The following is a 21,862-nucleotide window of genomic DNA, read 5'->3' as shown; positions in this document are numbered from 1 at the left end:
TGCGTGTATTATCTTCATGCCTGTCTGTCTGCATCCATCTCTGTCTCTCTCTCTGTCTCTCTCTCTCTCTCTCTCTCTCTCTCTCATTGCGACTGTATGTTTGTAAATCTATGTGTGTATGTGCGTTTATGTTTGTATCTGCGTTTGTGTGTCTGTGTGTGTGCGTGTGTGTATGTGTGCGCGCACGCGCGCGCGCGTCATCGTTGTAGCAACATATAAACACATAACAGAAAAAAGAAGAAGATATCGATTAAGAGGAAAATATTATGGCATTGTCGTTATTCCACGTATTATGTCAGCTGTCGTCGATCCCTTCACACGAGAACTTGTTCCCCCACTCTACGATTTCCTTGTGTTGACGCAGCACCCTAATAACTGCTTTGAATTCACCCCCCTCACCCAACCACCACACACACACACACACACAGACACACACCAAACACACACACACACACACACACACACACACACACCAACACACACACAACACACACACACACACACACACACACACACACACACAACCACACCAAGTCTGTACCCTCCCTCCCCCTTCCATTCCCCCCTCCACTATTATCCCCCTCTCCCCTTCCTCTCTTTAGTTTCCTCCATCCCCTTTAAGTTGCTCCCGTTTTTTGTTCAAGACCTGTAGATTATTCGTTCCGGTTTTCTGGACAATCGAAAACAAAACAAACAAAAACCATGTGGTTGAGAGAAACAGTTGAAACCTATTGTGTATTTCACATGACATTAAGCTCGCGCACGCACAGGCGCGCGTGCGCATACACAAACGCGCGCGCGCACGCACACACACACACACACACACACACACACACACACACACAATGTTGAATGTTAACCTTTGATTGGTTCTGTTGTTCATGAGCATCGTGTTATTTGTTATTTTGTGTGTTTGCACGTTTGTCCGTGTACTTGCCTGAGATAGAGAGACAGGTAGAAAGAGTGTTTGTTGTGTGTGTGTGTGTGTGAGTGCATGCATGCGTACGTGCGTGCGTGTGTGTGTGTGTGTGTGTGTGTGTGTGTGTGTGTGTGTGTGTGTGTGTGTGTGTGTGTGAACAGTGAAGAATACGCCTATCTTATTCAGAAACTGCATTTTAGTTGTTATAGTGATTTGCTTGAATTTACTTGTGCACAAGCTGCTGGAAGCTTGCTTTAATATTCATTTACTTGTTCGCGTTTTTAGGTGTTTTGTTTGTTTGTGTGTGTCTCTGTATGTGTTTTTTTTTTTTTTAATTCCTTTGCTGACGCCGTGTTTTATACTGCATTACCAGAGCTGTAAAACGTTAAAGCCAACAAAAGAATAGTTTCACATTCTCTCTCTGTGACCCCCTCCCCCTCCCCTCTCTCTCTCTCTCTCTCTCCCTGTAATTGTAAGACACAAACAAGAGAGACACGGAGAAAGAGAGAGAGTGTGTGTATGCGTGTGTAATATTCTCTTACGTTTCTGTTTCCTTTGTTTGATTCCAGTTCATGGCATTGTGAGCGCAGTAGGTGTACCACACACTCAGACGCACGCCAGAAAAGACATGCATTTTCCCCTTCTTTCTTCTTCTTCTGCGTTCACTCGTATGCACACGAGTGGGCTTTTACGTGTATGACCGTTTTTACCCCGCCATGTAGGCAGCCATACTCCGTTTTCGGGGGTGTGCATGCTGGGTATCTTCTTGTTTCCATAACCCACCGAACGCTGACATGGATTACAGGATCTTTAACGTGCGTATTTGATCTTCTGCTTGCATATACACACGAAGGGGGTCCAGGCACTAGCAGGTCTGCACATATGTTGACCTGGGAGATCGTGAAAAATCTCCACCCTTTACCCACCAGGCGCCGTCACCGTGATTCGAACCCGGGACCCTCAGATTGACAGTCCAACGCTTTAACCACTCAGCTATTGCGCCCGTCTCCCCTTCTTTCTTCTGCATTCATTTCATCGTGGGCATGTTGTGTTTTCGTGTTCTGTTTGTTGTGTCTCTGTCGACGTAGCCCTTGACTGTACCCATCTGGTGAGATTTTGTCGCAAAAAGGACAAAGCTGTACAACGTGTGACAGTTCAGTACGATGCAGTACAGTGCAGTGCAATTACAATACAGTATCATACGATTCAGTGCATACTCGACGGTACACAACAATACAATACAGGATAATACAGTGCAATATAATGACGCACACAAAATTCGTAGAAAATCAGCCTTGATTAACTCTCTCCATACGAACGGCGAAAGAGACGACGTTAACAGCGTTTCATCCCAATTACCATCATCAAAATATTGCAAGCGGAACGCTCTTATACTGAAGAGGTGAATGTTGACAAAGAATACCACAGATCTGACGACGGAAGCTAAAGGTTGGGTCATTGAGACACCCACTGGACATCCGAGGGGTCTGTGTAGAGGAGAAGAGAGGACTGGCCGTACTGAGTGAGTTAAAACAACAACAACAACAACAACAACAAAACCAACAACAAAAAACAAAAAACGAAAAAAACAAATAGGCAGGCAGACAGAAGAAAATGTCGCTCCACTCTGTGGCGACGTGTTGTCCCCGGGGGAGAACAGCCTGAATTTCACGCAGAGAAATGTGTTGTGACAAAAAGTAATACAATACAATACAATACACTGCACAGTGTGTGTGGTGTGTCCATCGAGATCGATGATGACCATCGTTGTCATCCAGCTGGGGATTGGGGGGAGGGTGGTGGGGGGGGGGAGGATGCTCATGAATCTATCTGTGAATGCGCAGATGGCTGAATAGTTCAATCTGCGCACGAAATGTTCGCTGACAGTTGGGGCAGACAAAGATAGGCATATCATTGTCAGGGAGCTTGTTTGCCCGTGACTTTCTGGCCTGCCTCTTCTGAACAGCTGCAGCAGTCCTGTTGGCCTCGCACAACTTGGCGCCTTTGTGCACAGCAGCGCGCCATTTGTCACGGTCCACTGCAGATTCCTCCCAGGAGTCAGGGTTGATATCAGTATCACACAGCACAATCACTGCAAAACAGTACCAGAATCTCCACACTCCTCTCCAACCTTCTTGTGTCTGTTTCTGTTCCTGTCAGCCCATATCAAATGGATGGCCGTTGGAGTGGTCCGTGAACTTCGTTTTTTGAGGTTTCTTGGTTCATTTTTCTTCACATTATTATTATTTTTTTAATTTGATGTGTGTGCCAGCAGATGAAAAGCAATAACGGCTTGCAGAGCAAAGTGTTACCCTTCTTTTTGTTTATCAAAACTGACAGCTAGGAAGTAAGAGGACAGGAACAGGAAATCAGCTCTTCAGTCAAAAGACTTGACAAAGTTAAATGAAAACATATTGTAGCTCTTTTGCCTATTAGAGAGAGAGAAGAGAAACTACTCAAAGAAAGATAGAGGTGTAAAACCTTCATGGACAACTGACTGGGAACATTATTCAACAGAAGAGACGAGAAACGGAGAGAACTGGTTGCAAGGTCACGGGTGGTGCTCCTACGATCTTGATACTCTGGGACAGGAGGAGGTGGAGGAGGAGGAAGAGAAGAAGAAGATCGAGGAGGAGGAGAAGAAGAAGAAAGAGGAGGAGGAGAAGAAGAAGAAGAAAGAGAAGGAGGAGAAGAAGAAGCAGAAGACGATGACTCTGGTGATGATGATGATGATGACTCTGATGATGATGTTATTAATGATGAAGATCCTTCATGATTATGTATGTTCTTATATTCCCTTCTCTTTCTCTGTGTCCGACAGCTTCGACAAGGAGAACAACCCCGCGGTACGCCTGGAGGAGAAGATCAAGCTGCAGCACCTCCAGGAGCTGCAGAACGAGTTCGAGCGGCACAAGCCCGAGGACATCCGCGTGCCGCAGGGAGACTGCCTGCCCGACAAGATCGAGAAGCGAACTCCGGGCTGCATGAACCTGCAGGAGTTCCAGGACGCCGTGGCCAAGGTGCTGGGCACGCACGACTACGATGAGTACCTGGAAAAACTCTTCACCAAGGTGAGGAGGATGAGGATGAGGGAGACGGGTTTTCTGGAGAGGGGTGGAGGTATCAGCAGGAGGTCGGGTGGATTGGGGATGGGTTGAGGCGGAATTGTGTGTTGTTGTTTTATTTGTTTGGGTTTCTTTTTGTTTGTTTCTTTGTTTGTTTCATTGTTGTTGTTGATGATGATTTTTTTTCTTTCCTCTTTGTTCATCTAGGATGAGGAGGATCAGGTAGACGTATTTTCTGGAGAGGGATGGAGATTTTAGAGGGAGGTCGGGGAGGGGAGAGTTAGGGGTGGGGCGGAGGGTGAGAGGGTGAGGCGGAGTTGTGTGTAGTTTTTGCCTCTTTGTTTTGCTTCGTTCAATTTGTTTTGTTGTTGATGATGATTTTTTTTCTTTCCTAATTGTACATTTATCCTTTGTTCCTGCAATTCATTTCATTTCATTATCTGTCTGCTTACATCTTTATGTTATTCGTTTATCTATTTACTTATTTATTTATTTATTTATTTATCCATTTACTTTTTGTGCACTTGTTTTTCCACAAGGCCTGATTAAGCGCGTTGGGCCACGCTGCTGGCCAGGCATCTGCTTAGCAGATGTGGTGTGTCTGTGTGTCCGTGGTAAACTTTAACATTGACATTTTCTCTGCAAATACTTTGTCAGTTGACACCAAATTAGGCATAAAAATAGGGAAAATTCAGTTCTTTCCAGTCATCTTGTTTAAAATAATATTGCACCTCTGGGATGGGCACAAAAAAATAAAAAATGAAGCCTAATTGTATGCAAACTGCATTTACTGTTATACTTATATTTTTTGTATTCTCTAAACTTGGCACTTTGATCTGATATTCTGACCCAACAACAAGAGCAGTCATTATTATCATTTTTTTGTTCAAACAGGAACTTCTTTTGCTAAGCATGGAAGTTTTATTTATTTTGCAAAGGTTTTGGTGCGGATAGTAAAAAAAGGGAAATTACTCTGTAATTAATGCTAGGGGACTTAATTTGCTTTAAACTGATCTTTCTCATCTTAAACATTACATTTTGAAATTATACTCAATACATAAAAAGCTTGGCTTTTTTTTTTAAAAGTGTATCACAAGTGAGTCTTGAAGGCTTTGCCTCTCTTGTTTTTCTTATTCTCTTCTCTTATTACTTCTTTCTGGGTGGGAGGAGAAGGAAAGGGGACTACTAGAGCGAGAGGATGGTTTGAGTAATGAGGTAGGATGCTTGTATTGAACTTGAGGTGGTGTTGGTGATGGCAAAGGACATGGAGAGATCAGAAATGAATGGGAGAGAGTGGGGGGACAGACACAGAGAGGACAGAGTTTGTGGGGGAGAGACAGGCACAGAGAGAGAGAGAGTGAGTGAGTTGTTACTGGTGATGGTGGTGGTGTTACTCCCGGGCAAGCTGCCTTTAGCTGAACAGCTGGATAGTCAGACAAGATAAGATAAGAATAACTTCATTATCTCCAACTAGAGAAATTTGGTCAGGTGAATTATCGCAACACAGACAAGTAAACAACATGGAGACCAGAACTGTAAAAAAAAAAGAAAAAAAACAACAACAGCTATTAGGAATATAACGAAGACACAAATGTAAAAAATATCTTATACACCATTTCATACATTCATTCCACACTTTTGCAGGTAATATTTTAGATGTAAAAACAAATATGATGATGTAATTGTTTAATTGTTTTTGTTGCTGATGTAAACCAAGAACAACTTGTCTCCTCTAGTTGACGACGGTAACTCTCGGACGCATCGGTTGATGGTAATAACAATGACGATGATAATGCCGGTGGTGGTGATGGTCATGGTGATGATGATCATCATCATTGTTACAGTGACGACCTCAACCTATTCTCAAACTTTAAATGGGTAAGAAGTCCGACTCGCTTGAGCTTTGCGCAGTGGCGGTACCATAGCCGATGAGGTTTAACCGAGGCGTGGTTATTGCTAGTTGAAAACTAATCCCAATACCCCGCGCTGACGATGGTACGACCTTCGGGTCGGCATGCGCAATCTTTTTAAAGCCTGAACCGGACTATAAATGGCGGGCGATTTGAATCAAGCCAGTTTCTCACCAGAGTCTGACACTGTGACGTCGGTGAAGGTTTATTCAAAATAAAAGCCTAATAAAGCTACGGTTTGGCTTCATTTATGGCAGAGAGCGAGATTTGCCTAGCAGCTTCCAATCTAGACCTGAATTGACTTTGGAAAGTACAAAATGTGTCAGCTACACGTAATACAAAATTTGAATGCAGAGAAAAGGGGCGGAGCTAGAGCCGTTTGTGTTTGCGCTAGACGTGTCTGTCAGATAAAAATAGCACCAGCACGTGGTACTGTCCGGTGAGAATTGGAAAGCATGCAGACAGCCCCTCGACGTTGGCAACCGTAAACGACCACATTGTGTGGCAGGAGTACACGGATATCTTTCTCCGCTAACAGTGAGTCGGTCTTTGTTTTGCTTTCACCTCCCACATGTTTACATTTCTACCGGACACGTGCTCGCGCTTTTTATAGATAAACTCCGCCCCTTTCCCTTTTATGGATAGGCTCTAGTGCGCATGCGCAACCGAAACCTTGCTCTCGGGAGTTAAGACGTTGGGTTACGCTGCTGGTCAGGCATCTGCTTGGCAGATGTGGTGTAGCGTATATGGATTTGTCCGAACGCAGTGACGCCTCCTTGAGCTACTGAAACTGAAACTGAACTGAACTGTGATGATGGTGGTGGTAATCGTCTCCATCGCCCTCGTCACCCGCAGACAGGTTGCCTTTGATGGGCAGCCGTACATGTCAGGCTGGTGATGATGGGTAAGGGTGGTTCTTGTTTTGTGTTTTTGTTTTCGTCGGGGTGATTTTTGGTGAGTCTGTTTTTGCTTTTATGCTTTTGGGTGTGGTTATTTTGGGGTGAGATTTTTTTTTTTCCGGCATGGACAAGTGAGATGAAAATGAAAGTACCGACGACGGCGTCGATGATATTGATAATGATTATTATTGATGTGGCTGTTGTCGTTGTTGTTGTTGTCGTTGTTGTTGTTGTCGTCGATGTTGTTGTCGTCGTTATTGTTGTTGTCGTTGTTCCTGTTGTCGTTGTTGTTGTCGTCGTTGTCGTTTTGTTGTTGTTGCCGTTGTTGTTGTCGTCATTATCGTCGTTGTTGTCGTCGTTATCGTTGTTGTCGTTGATGCTGTTGTCGTTGTTGTTGTCGTTGATGTTATTGTCGTTGTTGTTGTCGTTGTTGCTGTTGTCGTTGTTGTTGTCGTTGTTGTTGTTGCTGTCGTTTTGTTGTTGTCGTCATTATCGTCGTTGTTGTCGTCGTTATCGTTGTTGTTGTTGTTGTCATTATCGTCGTTATTGTCGTCGTTATCGTTGTTGTTGTTGTTGTCATTATCGTCGTTATTGTCGTCGTTATCGTTGTTGTTGTCGTTGTTGTTGTCGTTGTTCCTGTTGTCGTTGTTGTTGTCGTCGTTGTCGTTTTGTTGTTGTTGCCGTTGTTGTTGTCGTCATTATCGTCGTTGTTGTCGTCGTTGTCGTTGTTGTCGTTGATGCTGTTGTCGTTGTTGTTGTCGTTGCTGTTATTGTCGTTGTTGTTGTCGTTGTTGTTGTCGTCGTTGTCGTTGTTGCTGTCGTTTTGTTGTTGTCGTCATTATCGTTGTTGTTGTTGTCATTATCGTCGTTATTGTCGTCGTTATCGTTGTTGTTGTTGTCGTCGTTGTTGGTGTCGTTGTTGCTGTTGTCGTTGCTGTTGTTGTTGTCGTTTTTGTTGTCGTTTTGTTGTTGTTGTCGTTGTTGTCGTCATTATCATCGTTGTTGTCGTCGTTATCGTTGTTGTTGTTGTCGTTGTTAATGTTGTCGTCGTTGTCGTTGTTGTTGTCGTGTTGTTTTTGTTGTTGTTAATGTTGTCGTTGTTGTCGTCGTTATCGTTGTCGTTGATGCTGTTGTTGTCGTCGTCGTTGTTGTTGCTCACTCAGGCACATGCCGCCTGTGGCCTGTTTCAGCTGGACACGTCGTGTGACGGGTACGTGGACTGGGAGGAGTTCCTGACCTACATGATGCTGCTGTACCGCGAGAACGACTACCTGAGGACCAAGAAGGACACCCCCTTCCAGGTGGAGGCCGTCATCAGGCACATCGTCCACAACAGGGTGAGTGGGGGCACCTCTTCTCTGTGTGCGGGTGTACGTGTCGGGGGGGTGGCGTGTGTTTGTGTGTGTGTGTGTGTGTGTGTGTGTGTTTGTGTGTGTGTGTGTGTGTGTGTGTGTGTGTGTGTGTGTGTGTGTGATTGTGTGTGTGCGTGTGTTTGTGCGATTGTGTGTGTTTGTGTGTTATGTGTGTGTGTGTGTGTGTTTGGGTGATTGCGTGTGTGTGTGTGTGTGTGTGTGTGTGTGTGTGTGTGTGTGTGTGTGTGTGTTTGTGTGTGTGTGTTTGTGAATGTGTGTATGAGACTGTGTGAGTATGTGTGTGTGTGTGTGTGTGTATGTGTGTGCGTGTGTATGTGTGTACTATGTTTGTGCGTGTGTTTGTTTGTGAATGTGTGTGTGTGTGAGTGTGTGTGTATATTATTATGCTTGTGCGTGCGAGTGTGTGTGTGTGTGTGTGTGTGTGTGTGTGTGTGTGTGTGTGTGTGTGTGTGTGTGTGTGTGTGTGTGTGCGGAGACAGATAGATATGAAGGGGGGAAATGATAAAAAGAAAAAAAAAGGAAACGGTTCTTCGTGACCTCCATGGAACTGAGGTGGAAGAGAGAGAGAGAGAGAGAGAGAGAGAGAGAGAGAGAGAGAGAGAGAGAGAGAGCCTTTGGGATGTCATCTTACTCGTGAAAACACAACCAGCCAATATGCCGTTCTGTACCTGTACCTTGTTCTGATGCCTTAATCCAAAACAAAACAAACACAAAGATGCATCTGAGACACAAACACAGAGATGTAACGGAGACACAAACACAGAGATGTAACGGAGACACAAACACAAAGATCCAACTAAGACACAAAGAGAAACTGAGACACAAACACAAAGATGTAACTGAGACACAGAGATGTAACGGAGACACAAACACAAAGATGTAACTGAGACACAAACAGAGATGTAACTGAGACACAAACACAAAGATGTAACTGTTTGTAACTAACACAAAGATGTAACGGAGACACAAACGCAAAGATGTAACTAACACAAAGATGTAAGGGAGATGCAAACACAAAGATGTAACTAACACAAAGATGTAACTGAGACACAAACACAAAGATGTAAAGAAGACACAAACACAAAGATGAAACTAACACAAAGATGTAACTCAGACACAAACACAAAGATGTAACGGAGACACAAACACAAAGAAGTAACTAACACAAAGATGTAACTCAGACACAAACACAAAGATGTAACTCAGACATAAGCACAAAGATGTAACTCAGACACAAACACAAAGAAGTAACTAACACAAAGATGAAACTCAGACACAAACACAAAGATGTAACTGAGACACAAGCACAAAGATGTAACACAAGCACAAAGATGTAGCACAAGCACAAAGATGTAACTAAGACACAAGCACAAAGATGTAACTGAGACACAAGCACGCACAAAGATGTGCTACAAAGATGTAACTGAGACACAAGCACAAAGATGTAACTGAGACACAAGCACAAAGATGTAACTGAGACACAAGCACGCACAAAGATGTGCTACAAAGATGTAACTGAGACACAAGCACAAAGATGTAACTGAGACACAAGCACAAAGATGTAACTGAGACACAAGCACAAAGATGTAACTGAGACACAAGCACAAAGATGTAACTGAGATGGATTTACGCGAGGAGCGGGCATCACCAGAATGATGTTCCCTAACTTCTCTCTGTATGATGCGGACACTGAGTTGTGCCCATGTGATGATGTTGTGGTGTGCAGCAAGAACCAAGCACCAAGATAGTGGCGGTGGACGCCCCAACCAGATACGTTACCATCAGCAAGGTAAGGGACGGGGGATGTGTGTGTGTGTGTGTGTGTGTGTGTGTGTGTGTGTGTGTGTGTGAGAGAGAGAGAGAGAGTCTATGTGTATATGTGTGTGAGAGAGAGGGAGAGTTTGTGTGTGCGTGTGTGTGTGTGTGTGTGTATGTGTGCGTGCGTGCGTGTGTGTGTGTGCGTGTGTGTGCGTGCGTGCGTGTGTGTTTGTGTGTGTGCGTGCGTGTGTGTGTGTGTGTGTATGTATGTGTGTGTGTGTGTGTGTGTGAGTTTATGTGTATATGTGTGTGAGGGAGAGGGAGAGTTTGTGTGAGTGTGATTGTGTGTGTGAGAGAGAGAGAGAGAGAGAGAGAGAGAGAGAGAGTGTGTGCGTGTGTGTGTGTGTGTGTGTTTTAGTAAGCTGTGCGGAGCATGTTGAACGGTCATACACGTAAAAGCCCACTCGTGTGCATACGAGTGAACGCAAAAGAAGAAGAAATGTTTTCCATGAAGGCTGTTCTTTATACGGCTGCAGTACAACGTGTTGTTAAGGTTGAACGTTACTTGTGCGTGGAAGGTAGCGTGTCCGTCAGTGTGTTCGTATGTTTGCACAAGGCTCCGTGTCCCGTTATCTGTCAGGGGATTTTACGTTGCTGTCTGTATACGATCAATGGAGAGAGAGAGAGAGAGGAATATGGAAGAAGGGAGCGAGAGAGATGTGTTTGAGGGGCGGCTGCGTGTGGCTCTGGCGGTCGGTGTGACGGGCAATCAAAGCCAGAAAGACTGAGAGAGAGAGAAAGAGATAGAGATCGAGAGACAGAAACCCGAAGAACGATAGATAGATGGACAGAGAGAGAGAGAGAGAGAGAGAGAGAGAGAGAGAGAGAGAGAGAGAGAGTTTGAATAGGGCGGAGAGAACATTGTGCTTGTTCTGTTTGGTTACCGGTAATACTCGGCATAAGTGTTTGCCCATTATAGGCGTGGTTCTGTTGTACAGTGTTTGATTTGGGCAGGGCTGGTCATGAGAGATCGACCGAGATAGACAGACGGGGGAGAGAGACAGAGAGAGATGGATGGTTCGGATTTGTTCACAAACTGGCAGTATTTGTATCAGAAAAAAACCAAACCCGTAACTGTTTGATTGGCACGATGATAGTGATATCGAAACCATTTTTACTTCATTAAAAGTGGCCTGGTGGTACACAGACTGACGAGGAAGAGAAGTTCGGAAAGGGCTGGGATTGCTTCCCCCTCCCTCCCTCCCTCCCCCTCCCTCCCTCCTTTCTCATCCACTGGACTTTGTTAGGTGGTCTGGGTTCTAGTCCTCGAAGATTTTCTTCTTATCTTGTCTTCTCTTTGACCTGACAGAAGCACTGGATGAGAAGAAAAAAAAGGCGTATCTATCCGAGTCATCGTCGAAAACAAAAGAATTTTAACCTCAAAAATAAGGAATTTTGTCTTGACAGGATTGGATGAGGAGAAAAACAACAACACATTATTGCTTATCTATCATCCTCAAAATAGAAAAACAACAACACATTATTGCTTGTCTTTCATCCTCAAAACAGAAAAACAACAACACATTATTGCTTGTCTTTCATCCTCAAAACAGAAAAACAACAACACATTATTGCTTATCTATCATCCTCAAAACAGAAAAACAACAACACATTATTGCTTGTCTTTCATCCTCAAAACAGAAAAACAACAACACATTATTGCTTATCTATCATCCTCAAAACAGAAAAACAACAACACATTATTGCTTATCTATCATCCTCAAAATAGAAAAAACAACAACACATTATTGCTTATCTATCATCCTCAAAACAGAAAAACAACAACACATTATTGCTTGTCTATCATCCTCAAAATAGAAAAACAACACATTATTGCTTATCTATCATCCTCAAAATAGAAAAACAACACATTATTGCTTGTCTATCATCCTCAAAATAGAAAAACAACACATTATTGCTTATCTATCATCCTCAAAACAGAAAAACAACAACACATTATTGCTTATCTATCATCCTCAAAACAGAAAAACAACACCACATTATTGCTTGTCTATCATCCTCAAAACAGAAAAACAACAACACATTATTGCTTATCTATCATCCTCAAAACAGAAAAACAACAACACATTATTGCTTGTCTATCATCCTCAAAATAAAGAAATCTGTCTCGTCTTTGAGTCGACAGAAGGACTGGAAGAGGGGGGGGGAGGGGTGAGGGGGGAGGGAACCAACAACACATTATTGCTTATACATCACCGTCGAAAACAAAGAATTAATTTTTGTCTTGTCTTTGACTCGACAGGAGGGAGCCATGAGCGTGTGGCAGCCCAGTATGGCGCTGGAGAAGACGTACACCATCCCCAGCGACGAGAGTGACTCCAGCCCTCAGAAGCGACGCTTCAAAATGTGGGTCACGGACGCCGTGTACATGCGCAACTGCGAGAAGATCGCCGTCGGCTCCACGGGCCGCGACATCCGCTTCTACGACGTGTCCACCAACCAGTACTTTGAGGAGTTCCACCTGTGCTGTGAGGAGTGGCTTGAGGCTGTCTTCTTCATCTTTCTTCATCTTGTGCATCATCATCGTCATCATCGTATCATCATCATCATCGTCTTCTTCTTCTCCTACTGCTCCTCCTCCTCCTCGTCGTCCTCTTTCTCCTCCTCCTTCTTTTTCTTCTTCTCCCTCTCCACCTCGTCTTCCTCCTCCTCCTCGTCCTTTTCCTCCTCCTCCTCCTCCTTCTTCTTCTTCATCTTCCTCTTCCTCTCCTCCTCGTCCTCCTTCTCCTCCCCCTCCTTCTTTTACATTTTGTTTTTATTCTCGTCCTGCAACCAACCAATACGTTGAGAGTTGTCGTCTTTTGATAGGAGCTAATGGGTGAACAAGCTACCTTGTTGGGTTTTTTTTTTGGGGGGGTGTTTTTTTGTGTGTGTTTCTTTTTATCACAGCAGATCTCTCTGTGTGAAATTCGGGCTGCTCTCCCCAGGAAGAGCGCGTCGCTATATACAGCGCCACCCATTTTTTGTATTTTTTCCTGCGTGTAGTTTTATTTGTTTTTCCTATCGAAGTGGATTTTTGTTCAGAATTTTGCCAGGAGCAACCCTTTTGTTGCCGTGGGTTCTTTTACGTGCGCTAAGTGCATGCTGCATACGGGGCCTCGGTTTATCGTCTCATCCGAATGACTAGCGCCCAGACCACCACTCAAGGTCTAGTGGAGGGGGAGAAAAATTAATATCGGCGGCTGAGCCGTGATTCGAACCAGCGCGCTCAGATTCTCTCGCTTCCTAGGCGGACGCGTTACCTCTAGGCCATCACTCCGCTAATATTTATTTGTTTCCTTCGTTCTTATGAACGCCGAGAAGGAATGGACACAGTTTATCTGTTTGCTTACCTATCTTCGTTAGGCTGGCTGGCTGGCTGGCTGGCTGACACCCACGTGCTTCATACACACATACATGAGCATGGCAATATCGAGCTCAGGATATTTTTTTTTTCTTTTTCTTTTTGAAGCAGAGAAAGCTAACAAAATTCAAGACTAATGCTCAGTTGTTGTTGTTGTTTTCAGCTATGAGTGATGTGCCCTACTGTTTTGACTACTGGTACAACGAAAAGGTAAGTAGTTCCATTCGTGACGCATGTTGTGAATCATTAATTTAGCGTCGTTTATGTATAGCTGTTTGATAGCAATAATAGGTTCTTGCATGTGTTTGTTGGTGAGTTGTGGTTTGGTTTAGATTTTGTTGTAACGCATAAACGTCCTTGCACTTTATTATGCGATGGTAGTGGTGGTGGTTGTAGTGGTGGTGGTGGTGGTGATGGTGGTGGCCGTAGTGGTAGTGGTGGAGGTGGTCTGTGTGTATGTGTATCTGTTAAGAAGTTTCAGTTTCAGTTTCAGTAGCTCAAGGAGGCGTCACTGCGTTCGGACAAATCCATATACGCTACACCACATCTGCCAAGCAGATGCCTGACCAGCAGCGTAACCCAACGCGCTTAGTCAGGCCTTGAGAAAAAAAATAATATATATATATATATAGATAGATAAGCGTACATACATAAATAAATAAATAATAATTATGATATAAAAAAAAGATAGTAGTAATGAAAATAATGATAAAATAATAATAATAATAATAAATAAATAATTAAATAAATAAATAAGACAACAATGATGATAAATAAGCAAATAAATATAAAACATGAAGACACACATTCACACATACACCCACACATGCATAACAGGTCTGCCCCCCAAAACGCAGTTTCACAGATATGAAAGCACAGTCAAATACATATAAACGTACATGAGCTCCAACACACACACACACACACACACACACACACACACACACACGCACGCACGCACGCACGCACGCACACACACACACACACACACACACACACACACACACACACACACACACACAGTCTGTTAAGAAACAACTAAGAAACGTGAATGTGACATTTTGTTTCCTCTCCCATTGCTGACGGTGAAGTGGGAACAACGTGTCTGTCTGTCTGTCTGTCATTTGCCTCGGACGATTCTTCTTTGAGATCTAGGGAATTGATCTTCCATGTTAAAAAGAAAATGAGTCCATGTGCCTGTCTCTGCCAATGAAAATCTTAAGAGTTCTTAGCAAAAATTGAATAGAATCAGTCAATAATTAACTAATTAATTAACAAGCATTACTTCCATCAGCGAATAGAGACAAGAATAACATTGATTTGCCTTCAAATTTGAATAAAATCAATCATTAATTAATAATTAATTGATTAACAAGCATTACTTCCATCTGCGAACAGAGACAAGAAAAGCCATGATTTTCTATCAAAATTTGAATAAAATCAATCATTAATTAACTAATTAATCAACAAGCATTACTTCCATCAGCGAACAGACACAAGAATAACTATGATTTGCCTTCAAAATTTGAATAAAATAAATAAATAATTAATTAATTAACAAGCATTACTTCCATCTGCGAACAGAGACAGGAATAACCATAATTTGCTAGCAAATTTTGAATAAAATCATTAATTAATTAATTAATTGATTGATTGATTAATAAATTAACAAGTATTACTTCCATCAGCGAACAGAGACAAGAATAACCATGATTTGCTAACAAAAGTTGAGTATAATCATTAATTAATTAATTAACAAGTATTATTTCCATCAGCGAACAGAGACAAATAACCATGATTTGCTAGCAGTATCCAGCCTTGAAAACCAACACAACAACCACCATGAACAGCCTGAATATTTTGAAAATTCATGTTCAGTTCAAAAAGAAGAAAACAATTACGACAGCGACAGAGGCTGTGGGAAAACCAATCACCTGTTGCAACCAAACCCATGCCATTATCTTCATTATCTTCAGGCCGTAGACGCGAAACAAACACAACTCACGGGTGCTGTGGTTTGTTTTTATTTATTTATTTATTTATTTATTTTCAGGCGCCAAACAACGAATCCCTGCTGATGTTCGGGGACGACACGGGGGCCATCCACCTGATGTACTTCCTCAAGCCCGTCACCCAGCTCTTCGAGACCCCCTTCAAGAGTGAGGGCGGCGTGCAGAAGATCTACATGCAGGTGGGACGGTGTGGATAGACGCTGGTTGTTTGCCCTCGCGTGCGTTTAATTAAGTGCGCTCCTGTGGTGTTTGTTGTGTGTAATGTGTGCCTGTTCGAATGCATGTGTGCGTTCATATCAACGACGATCGAGTTTGCGTGTATGTACGAGTACGTGCTCGCGCATATTATGTATATATATTGTGTCTATGTGCGTTTGTGCGTGTATGTGTGTGTGTGCGTGTTTGTATGCGCCTGTGTATGTGTATCTCTGTGTGTGTATGTTTGTGTATTTATGTGTGTGTTTGTGTGCGTCTGTGTATCTGTATGTTTATCTGTGTCAAGTCAAAATGATCTTTACTGAGGGTGAAAGAATAAGCTTGTACAGCTTTTTTTCATCCTGCCCTCAGAAAGAAAGAAAAAAGAAAAGACAAGAAAATGGAAGAAGAGTATAACATGAAAAATCAAGCACGATAAGACACACAAAATCTGTGTGTGTGTGTGTGTGTGTGTTTGTGTGTGTGTGTGTATGTGTGTGTGTGTGTGTGTGTGTGTGTGTATGTGTGTGTGTGTGTATGTGTGTGTGTGTATGTGTTTGTTTATGTGTATGTGTGTGTGTGTGTGCATGTGTGTGTGTATGTGCATGTATGTGTGTGTGTGTGTGTGTATGTGTGAATATGTGTGTGTGTGTGTGAATATGTGTGTGTGAATGTGTGTGTGTGTGTGTGTGTGTGTGTGTGTGTGAATGTGTGTGTGTGTGTGTGCGTGTCCCCAGGAGCTGCCCGTGAAGCACAACAAGCTGGTGCGCCACGTGCTGCTGGCCGACATCCACCCGGACATCATCCGCCAGGTGCGCTACCTGCCCGACAACGACGCCATCATCTCCTCCTCCGCCTCCCCCAAGTGCAGCATCGTCATCTCCGACACCTCCAGCCTCAAGAAGGCCTACGTCTTCAAGATTGACAAGGTCTGCCACACGTGCAAGCGGTGACCGTGTCTGTGACTGTGTCTTCGTCTGTTTGTATCTGTCTGACCGTCTCTCTGTCTCACAGACGCACACACACACACACACACACACACAAGCTCGCACGCACGCATGTAAGCCCTCGCGCGTGCATACACCGACCACAAATGCACGTGCTTGAGCGCTCTGCACCCACACAAGTTAGTATGCAAATATAAATACAGTCTTAAAAACAGAAAACATCTAAACCCGCATCAGCATGTCCCCTCTAACCTCACTGCCGCTACCAACATTTGACACCGACTAAAAATGCAGCAAGTTATAAACGTATGTGATTGAATTGTACCTGTGACTATTATTGTTCAAGACAGCACATAATTTTATTTAAGGGGAAAAAAATCTTCTTGGTATGGACATCCTGAAACACCAATACATGGAAGTCAGTCTTTCAAACTGGCAGAGGCAAGGGAGTGGGTGTGGGGGGGAGTGGGGGTGCTATCAAATGCGATAGACAAGGTTATTCATCAGAACAAGGAGAGTGAACAGATGACACCACAAATGAGCGTTTAAATAGATACATGTCTGTTTCGTTTTTGGTTTTTTTGGAAGAATCCGTTGACACTCACTGCGGTAATTGTCTTCAAGTCCGGTGTCAGTATTCCTTAATACAGTTGTAACAAGACGGAGTCTTATGGTATGTAAATGTGTGTGTGTGTGTATGTGTGGTGTGTGTGTGTGTGTGTGTGTGTGTGTGTGTGTGTGTGTGTGTGTGTGTGTTGTGAGGTGGTAGCTGAGAGCCAGGACAAAAAGGAACAGGACCCTCCCAAACTCCCCCCCCCCAAAAAAAAACAAAAAAACAACAACAACGAAAAATAACAAAAATGAACAAAAGTAGGGATTTTGATCCGATAAAGTGATACAACAGAATAAACTTAGATGTGCATGAAGTCCTGTCTTGTTCGCCTAGAAACGCAGTCATGACTCCGCTAACGCGCGCGTGTCTGTATGTGTGTGTGTGTGTGTGTGTGTGTGTGTCGTGGGCAGGGAGTGGAGAGCTTTGACCACAGCAAGAACCTGAGCCTGCTAGTGACGGGCAGCGCGGACCACCACGTGAGGCTGTGGAACCCCTACGTGCCCAACAAGCCCGTGGCCGTCCTCACCGGGCACGCAACAGGGGTGATAGGGGTGGCCATTCACGAGGGATTCCTGCAAGTGTTCTCCTACTCTAAGGATGCGGTGTGTATAGGAGGGAGCCAGCCCACCCGTAGATTGAAGGGTGGGAGTGAGGGGGCGGATGGGGGGTGAGGGTGGTAGGTATCAGCCCCGGGTCCTTGGCTGCTTGTTCGATGCAATCCGTGTCCCTCACGGGATCTCTATGGTGAACTGTAAACGCCTGCGTCGAACAGTGAGCTCAGATCCGTGGCTGGTTCTGTCTCTTGAATGAATTCTCGCTTGCAACATAAACTACGGCTGGGTAATCAAATCCAACTTCTGTAAGATTTTAACAGCATTCCAGAGTCTGTAAACTTGTTCAGACAGGACCTACTGTGGGAATAGTCGTTTGAGATAGAATCTGGGGAATATTGATCCCGCCAAACAGGAAAGGTGAGGCTAATAGTGTGAATAAAAGTAACAGTCAGTCTGAAGACGTATTCAGATGGGATCTGTGAAGCGATTTTAGGCGCATGTGTAACAAGGGAAGCTTATAACGTGTGTAAAAGCCAGAATCTGTAGATAAATCCGAACGGCATCTATTTAGCCAGCTGCGTGAGTGATAACATGGGATCTGGAAACATAACAAGACAGAACCTGTAAGGCTGCCATTGTGTGTAAATCCAAAACATGAAAAAATGTCAACATGGAACGTATTTTTAACTAAATCCATATTTAATGAGCTCTGTACTTGGTTCTGTAACCACTTCAAACAAGGACCTGGTTAGCTAACAACTTGTATGATGAAAACGGTCTGCAATTATGATTAGTCACTTTGACGCATATTCTGTGTGAAGTTGTCAACATAGTTATTAATTATACAACAAATCGGTGTCTTTGAATTTCACGTTTAGAGACTGACAGATGAATATGAAAATGGTCTCAGTCAGTATGGTGGATTTTTTTTTCCACTATAGGAAATATCAAACAAGCACACCTATTTGTGTAATTACTGTAACTTTTCAGTTTGAATATTAAGTAGAAGATAGTTAATCACAAGAGGAATGGAATTTATCTGGGTTCTAAAAGAAAATACCACTCCCATTGTTTTTTTGTTGTGGTATGTCTGTGTGTTGGTTGTAGAGTATAACAGCTGTGCTGTGCTGTGCTGTGTTTAGCCTTCCATTACACTGTTAGTCTCCTTGATGCAAATGAAGCATCAATCTGTGGACTGAATTCATAATCACATAACTCCTTCGTCGGCTCCACCTCTGGTCCAGTTTGGTAATTCTACAACTTCTTTGTGTAATTATGTGAAGGAAACTTGGGTGAAATAAAATGAAGTAATAATGATATTAATAAATACTAATTATTCACTTTCATTCCCATGTCTTGACTAGTGGAAGTTCCACTTGTTCAGCCTTTCGTTTTCGCTGCCAGTGTTCCAATGTAAAGGTTAAAGATACCAATATTTTGCTGCATAAAAGGTTGTCTCCCTGTCTTGCAACCAGCACAGTCTTACATTTCCTTTGCTTTAACCCCCACCCCCACACTTTAAATGCCCTAATATGTGCTGCATGGTTTGATTCTTTTGATTCTCACTCACTTTATTTACGCTTGCATTTTGTCACCACACACAGGGCACGTAGTTCGTCATGATGGGGCAGGCTGTCGTTTGTTGATGTGTGTGTGTGTGTGTGTGTGTGTGTGTGTGTGTGTGTGTCTGATAGCGTCCTTTGTTCTGTTCATTGTCGCCAGTCAGCATAAAGATGAAAAGTATTTCCGTTGTGCTCACGCATGATAGGAATCATAACGTTGGAAGAAAACAGTGACATATTATGGCTTTATTTGTTCACAGATATGTAAACTGCCACTGCTTACCGTATTATCTATTGTCGTTGTTTTTTCCCTTCAGTGACGTGTAGACCTAAATCAATCAGTCAATCAATAGGGATTTTCAGCAACATCACCATAGACGCATACGAATCAAAATAATTATTATTGTATTGTTCATCGTTTGAAGTGAGCACAGTTTTTTCTCCATTATATCAAAAGACAGAAGTATGAATGAACTGAGCACTTTTTCCCATTATATCAAAAGACAGAAGTATGAATGGAGTGAGCACTTCTTTCCCATTATACCAAAAGACAGAAGTGAGAATGGAGTGAGCACTTCTTTCCCATTATACCAAAAGACAGAAGTGAGAATGGAGTGAGCACTTCTTTCCCATTATACCAAAAGACAGAAGTGAGAATGGAGTGAGCACTTCTTTCCCATTATACCAAAAGACAGAAGTGAGAATGGAGTGAGCACTTCTTTCATTATACCAAAAGACAGAAGTGAGAATGAAGTCAGCACTTCTTTCATTATACCAAAAGACAGAAGTGAGAATGAAGTGAGCACTTCTTTCCCATTATATCAAAAGACAGAAGTGAGAATGGAGTGAGCACTTCTTTCCCATTATATCAAAAGACAGAAGTGTGAATGAAGTGAGCACTTCTTTCCCATTATATCAAAAGACAGAAGTGTGAATGAAGTCAACACTTTTTCCCCCATTATACCAAAAGACAGAAGTGTGAATGAAGTGAGCACTTCTTTCCCATTATATCAAAAGACAGAAGTGTGAATGAAGTCAACACTTTTTCCCCCATTATACCAAAAGACAGAAGTGTGAATGAAGTGAGCACTGTTTTCCCATTATATCAAAAGACAGAAGCATGAATGAAGTCAGCACTTCTTTCCATTATACCAAAGAAAAGAAGTGTGAATGAAGTGAGCACTGTTTTCCCATTATATCAAAAGACAGAAGTGTGAATGAAGTCAGCACTGTTTTCCCATTATATCAAAAGACAGAAGTGTGAATGAAGTGAGCACTTTTTTTCCATTATATCAAAAGACAGAAGCATGAATGAAGTCAGCACTTTTTTTCCCATTATATCAAAAGACAGAAGTGTGAATGAAGTGAGCACTGTTTTCCCATTATATCAAAAGACAGAAGTATGAATGAAGTCAACACTTTTTTTCCATTATATCAAAAGACAGAAGTATGAATGAACTGAGCACTTTTTCCCATTATATCAAAAGACAGAAGTATGAATGAATTGAGCACTTTTTTTTTCCATTGTATCAAAAGACAGAAGTATGAATGAATTGAGCACTTTTTTTCCATTATATCAAAAGACAGAAGCATGAATGAAGTCAGCACTTTTTTTCCATTATATCAAAAGACAGAAGCATGAATGAAGTCAGCACTTTTTTCCATTATATCAAAAGACAGAAGTATGAATGAAGTGAGCACTTTTTTTTCCATTGTATCAAAAGACAGAAGTATGAATGAAGTCAGCACTTTTTTTCCATTGTATCAAAAGACAGAAGCATGAATGAAGTCAGCACTTTTTTTCATATCAAAAGACAGAAGCATGTATGAACTGAGCACTTTTTTTTTAATGCGTCAACAACAGAACCATGCATGCAAACACAGTGCTGTTATCTGTTGCTCCTTAGATGCAACTACCGTGACCAAAATGAGTTGTAAGCAGAAAGATAAACTCTTGGATCGTCCAGGAATTTCATGGCTGTTTTCACAACAACAACAACAAAATGTTCAGTATCTGTCTGTAAAATAATTATTTGTTAACACTCACCTGGAAACGAACTATCCAATAACAGCAACAACAATAATGATAATAATCATAATGATAACAATGATTATTATTATAATGATAATAATAATAATAATATAACAATATGACTATAGTCATAAATTTGTTCATGACCAGATGCTAAATGATACGTAAAAAGTACGATTCCATCTCCTGTTGGTGCTTAGGCTTTCTACGGTATACACAAAGCATTTTTTGTGTAGTCTGAACACTTACAGCGATGCCTCCTCTCTCGTAATCTAACTAACATGGTGACGGTCACACTCGCTAACACACTGTTGCATGCTCAGGTAAGTATGTGTACGTAGTGAACAAAAGTGTTAACATCTTGTTTGCTTCTCACAAGATGACGGTAAGTATATTCATTTACCATGAGTTGTCATGAGATATGACGTCCGAATGTTTTCTGGGAGGAATTAAGTGTGCATGTTTGCTGTACACGTATACGTTTGGACATAAGCACGCATGTCTGACACGCGTAAGCACTTGCGCGGACACACACACACACACACACACACACACACACACACACACACACACACACACACACACACAATGTTCTTTTG

At 42.6% G+C, this 21,862-nt stretch overlaps 1 protein-coding gene and 1 pseudogene across 8 annotated transcripts in view; both read left to right on the top strand.

The window, feature by feature from the left end:
• The window catches only part of LOC143281845 (cilia- and flagella-associated protein 337-like), a 172,181-nt gene that overhangs the window by 110,219 nt on the left and 40,100 nt on the right, over window positions 1-21,862 (top strand). For all 8 annotated transcript variants that reach the window (XM_076587099.1, XM_076587091.1, XM_076587116.1 and 5 more), the window contains 8 exons: window positions 3,741-3,990; window positions 7,984-8,130; window positions 9,893-9,955; window positions 12,248-12,473; window positions 13,512-13,558; window positions 15,402-15,539; window positions 16,293-16,484; window positions 17,526-17,717. In XM_076587099.1, coding sequence (XP_076443214.1) covers window positions 3,741-3,990; window positions 7,984-8,130; window positions 9,893-9,955; window positions 12,248-12,473; window positions 13,512-13,558; window positions 15,402-15,539; window positions 16,293-16,484; window positions 17,526-17,717 — 1,255 coding nt within the window. The remainder of the gene's footprint in view (window positions 1-3,740; window positions 3,991-7,983; window positions 8,131-9,892; window positions 9,956-12,247; window positions 12,474-13,511; window positions 13,559-15,401; window positions 15,540-16,292; window positions 16,485-17,525; window positions 17,718-21,862) is intronic.
• On the top strand, window positions 5,884-6,028 carry LOC143294832 (U4 spliceosomal RNA; annotated as a pseudogene).

This window comes from Babylonia areolata, chromosome 1, assembly GCF_041734735.1.
Source record: "Babylonia areolata isolate BAREFJ2019XMU chromosome 1, ASM4173473v1, whole genome shotgun sequence".
NCBI lineage: Eukaryota > Metazoa > Mollusca > Gastropoda > Neogastropoda > Buccinidae > Babylonia > Babylonia areolata.
Note: the sequence above shows the minus strand (reverse complement) of the source record. Positions and strands in the feature narration are given on the sequence as shown.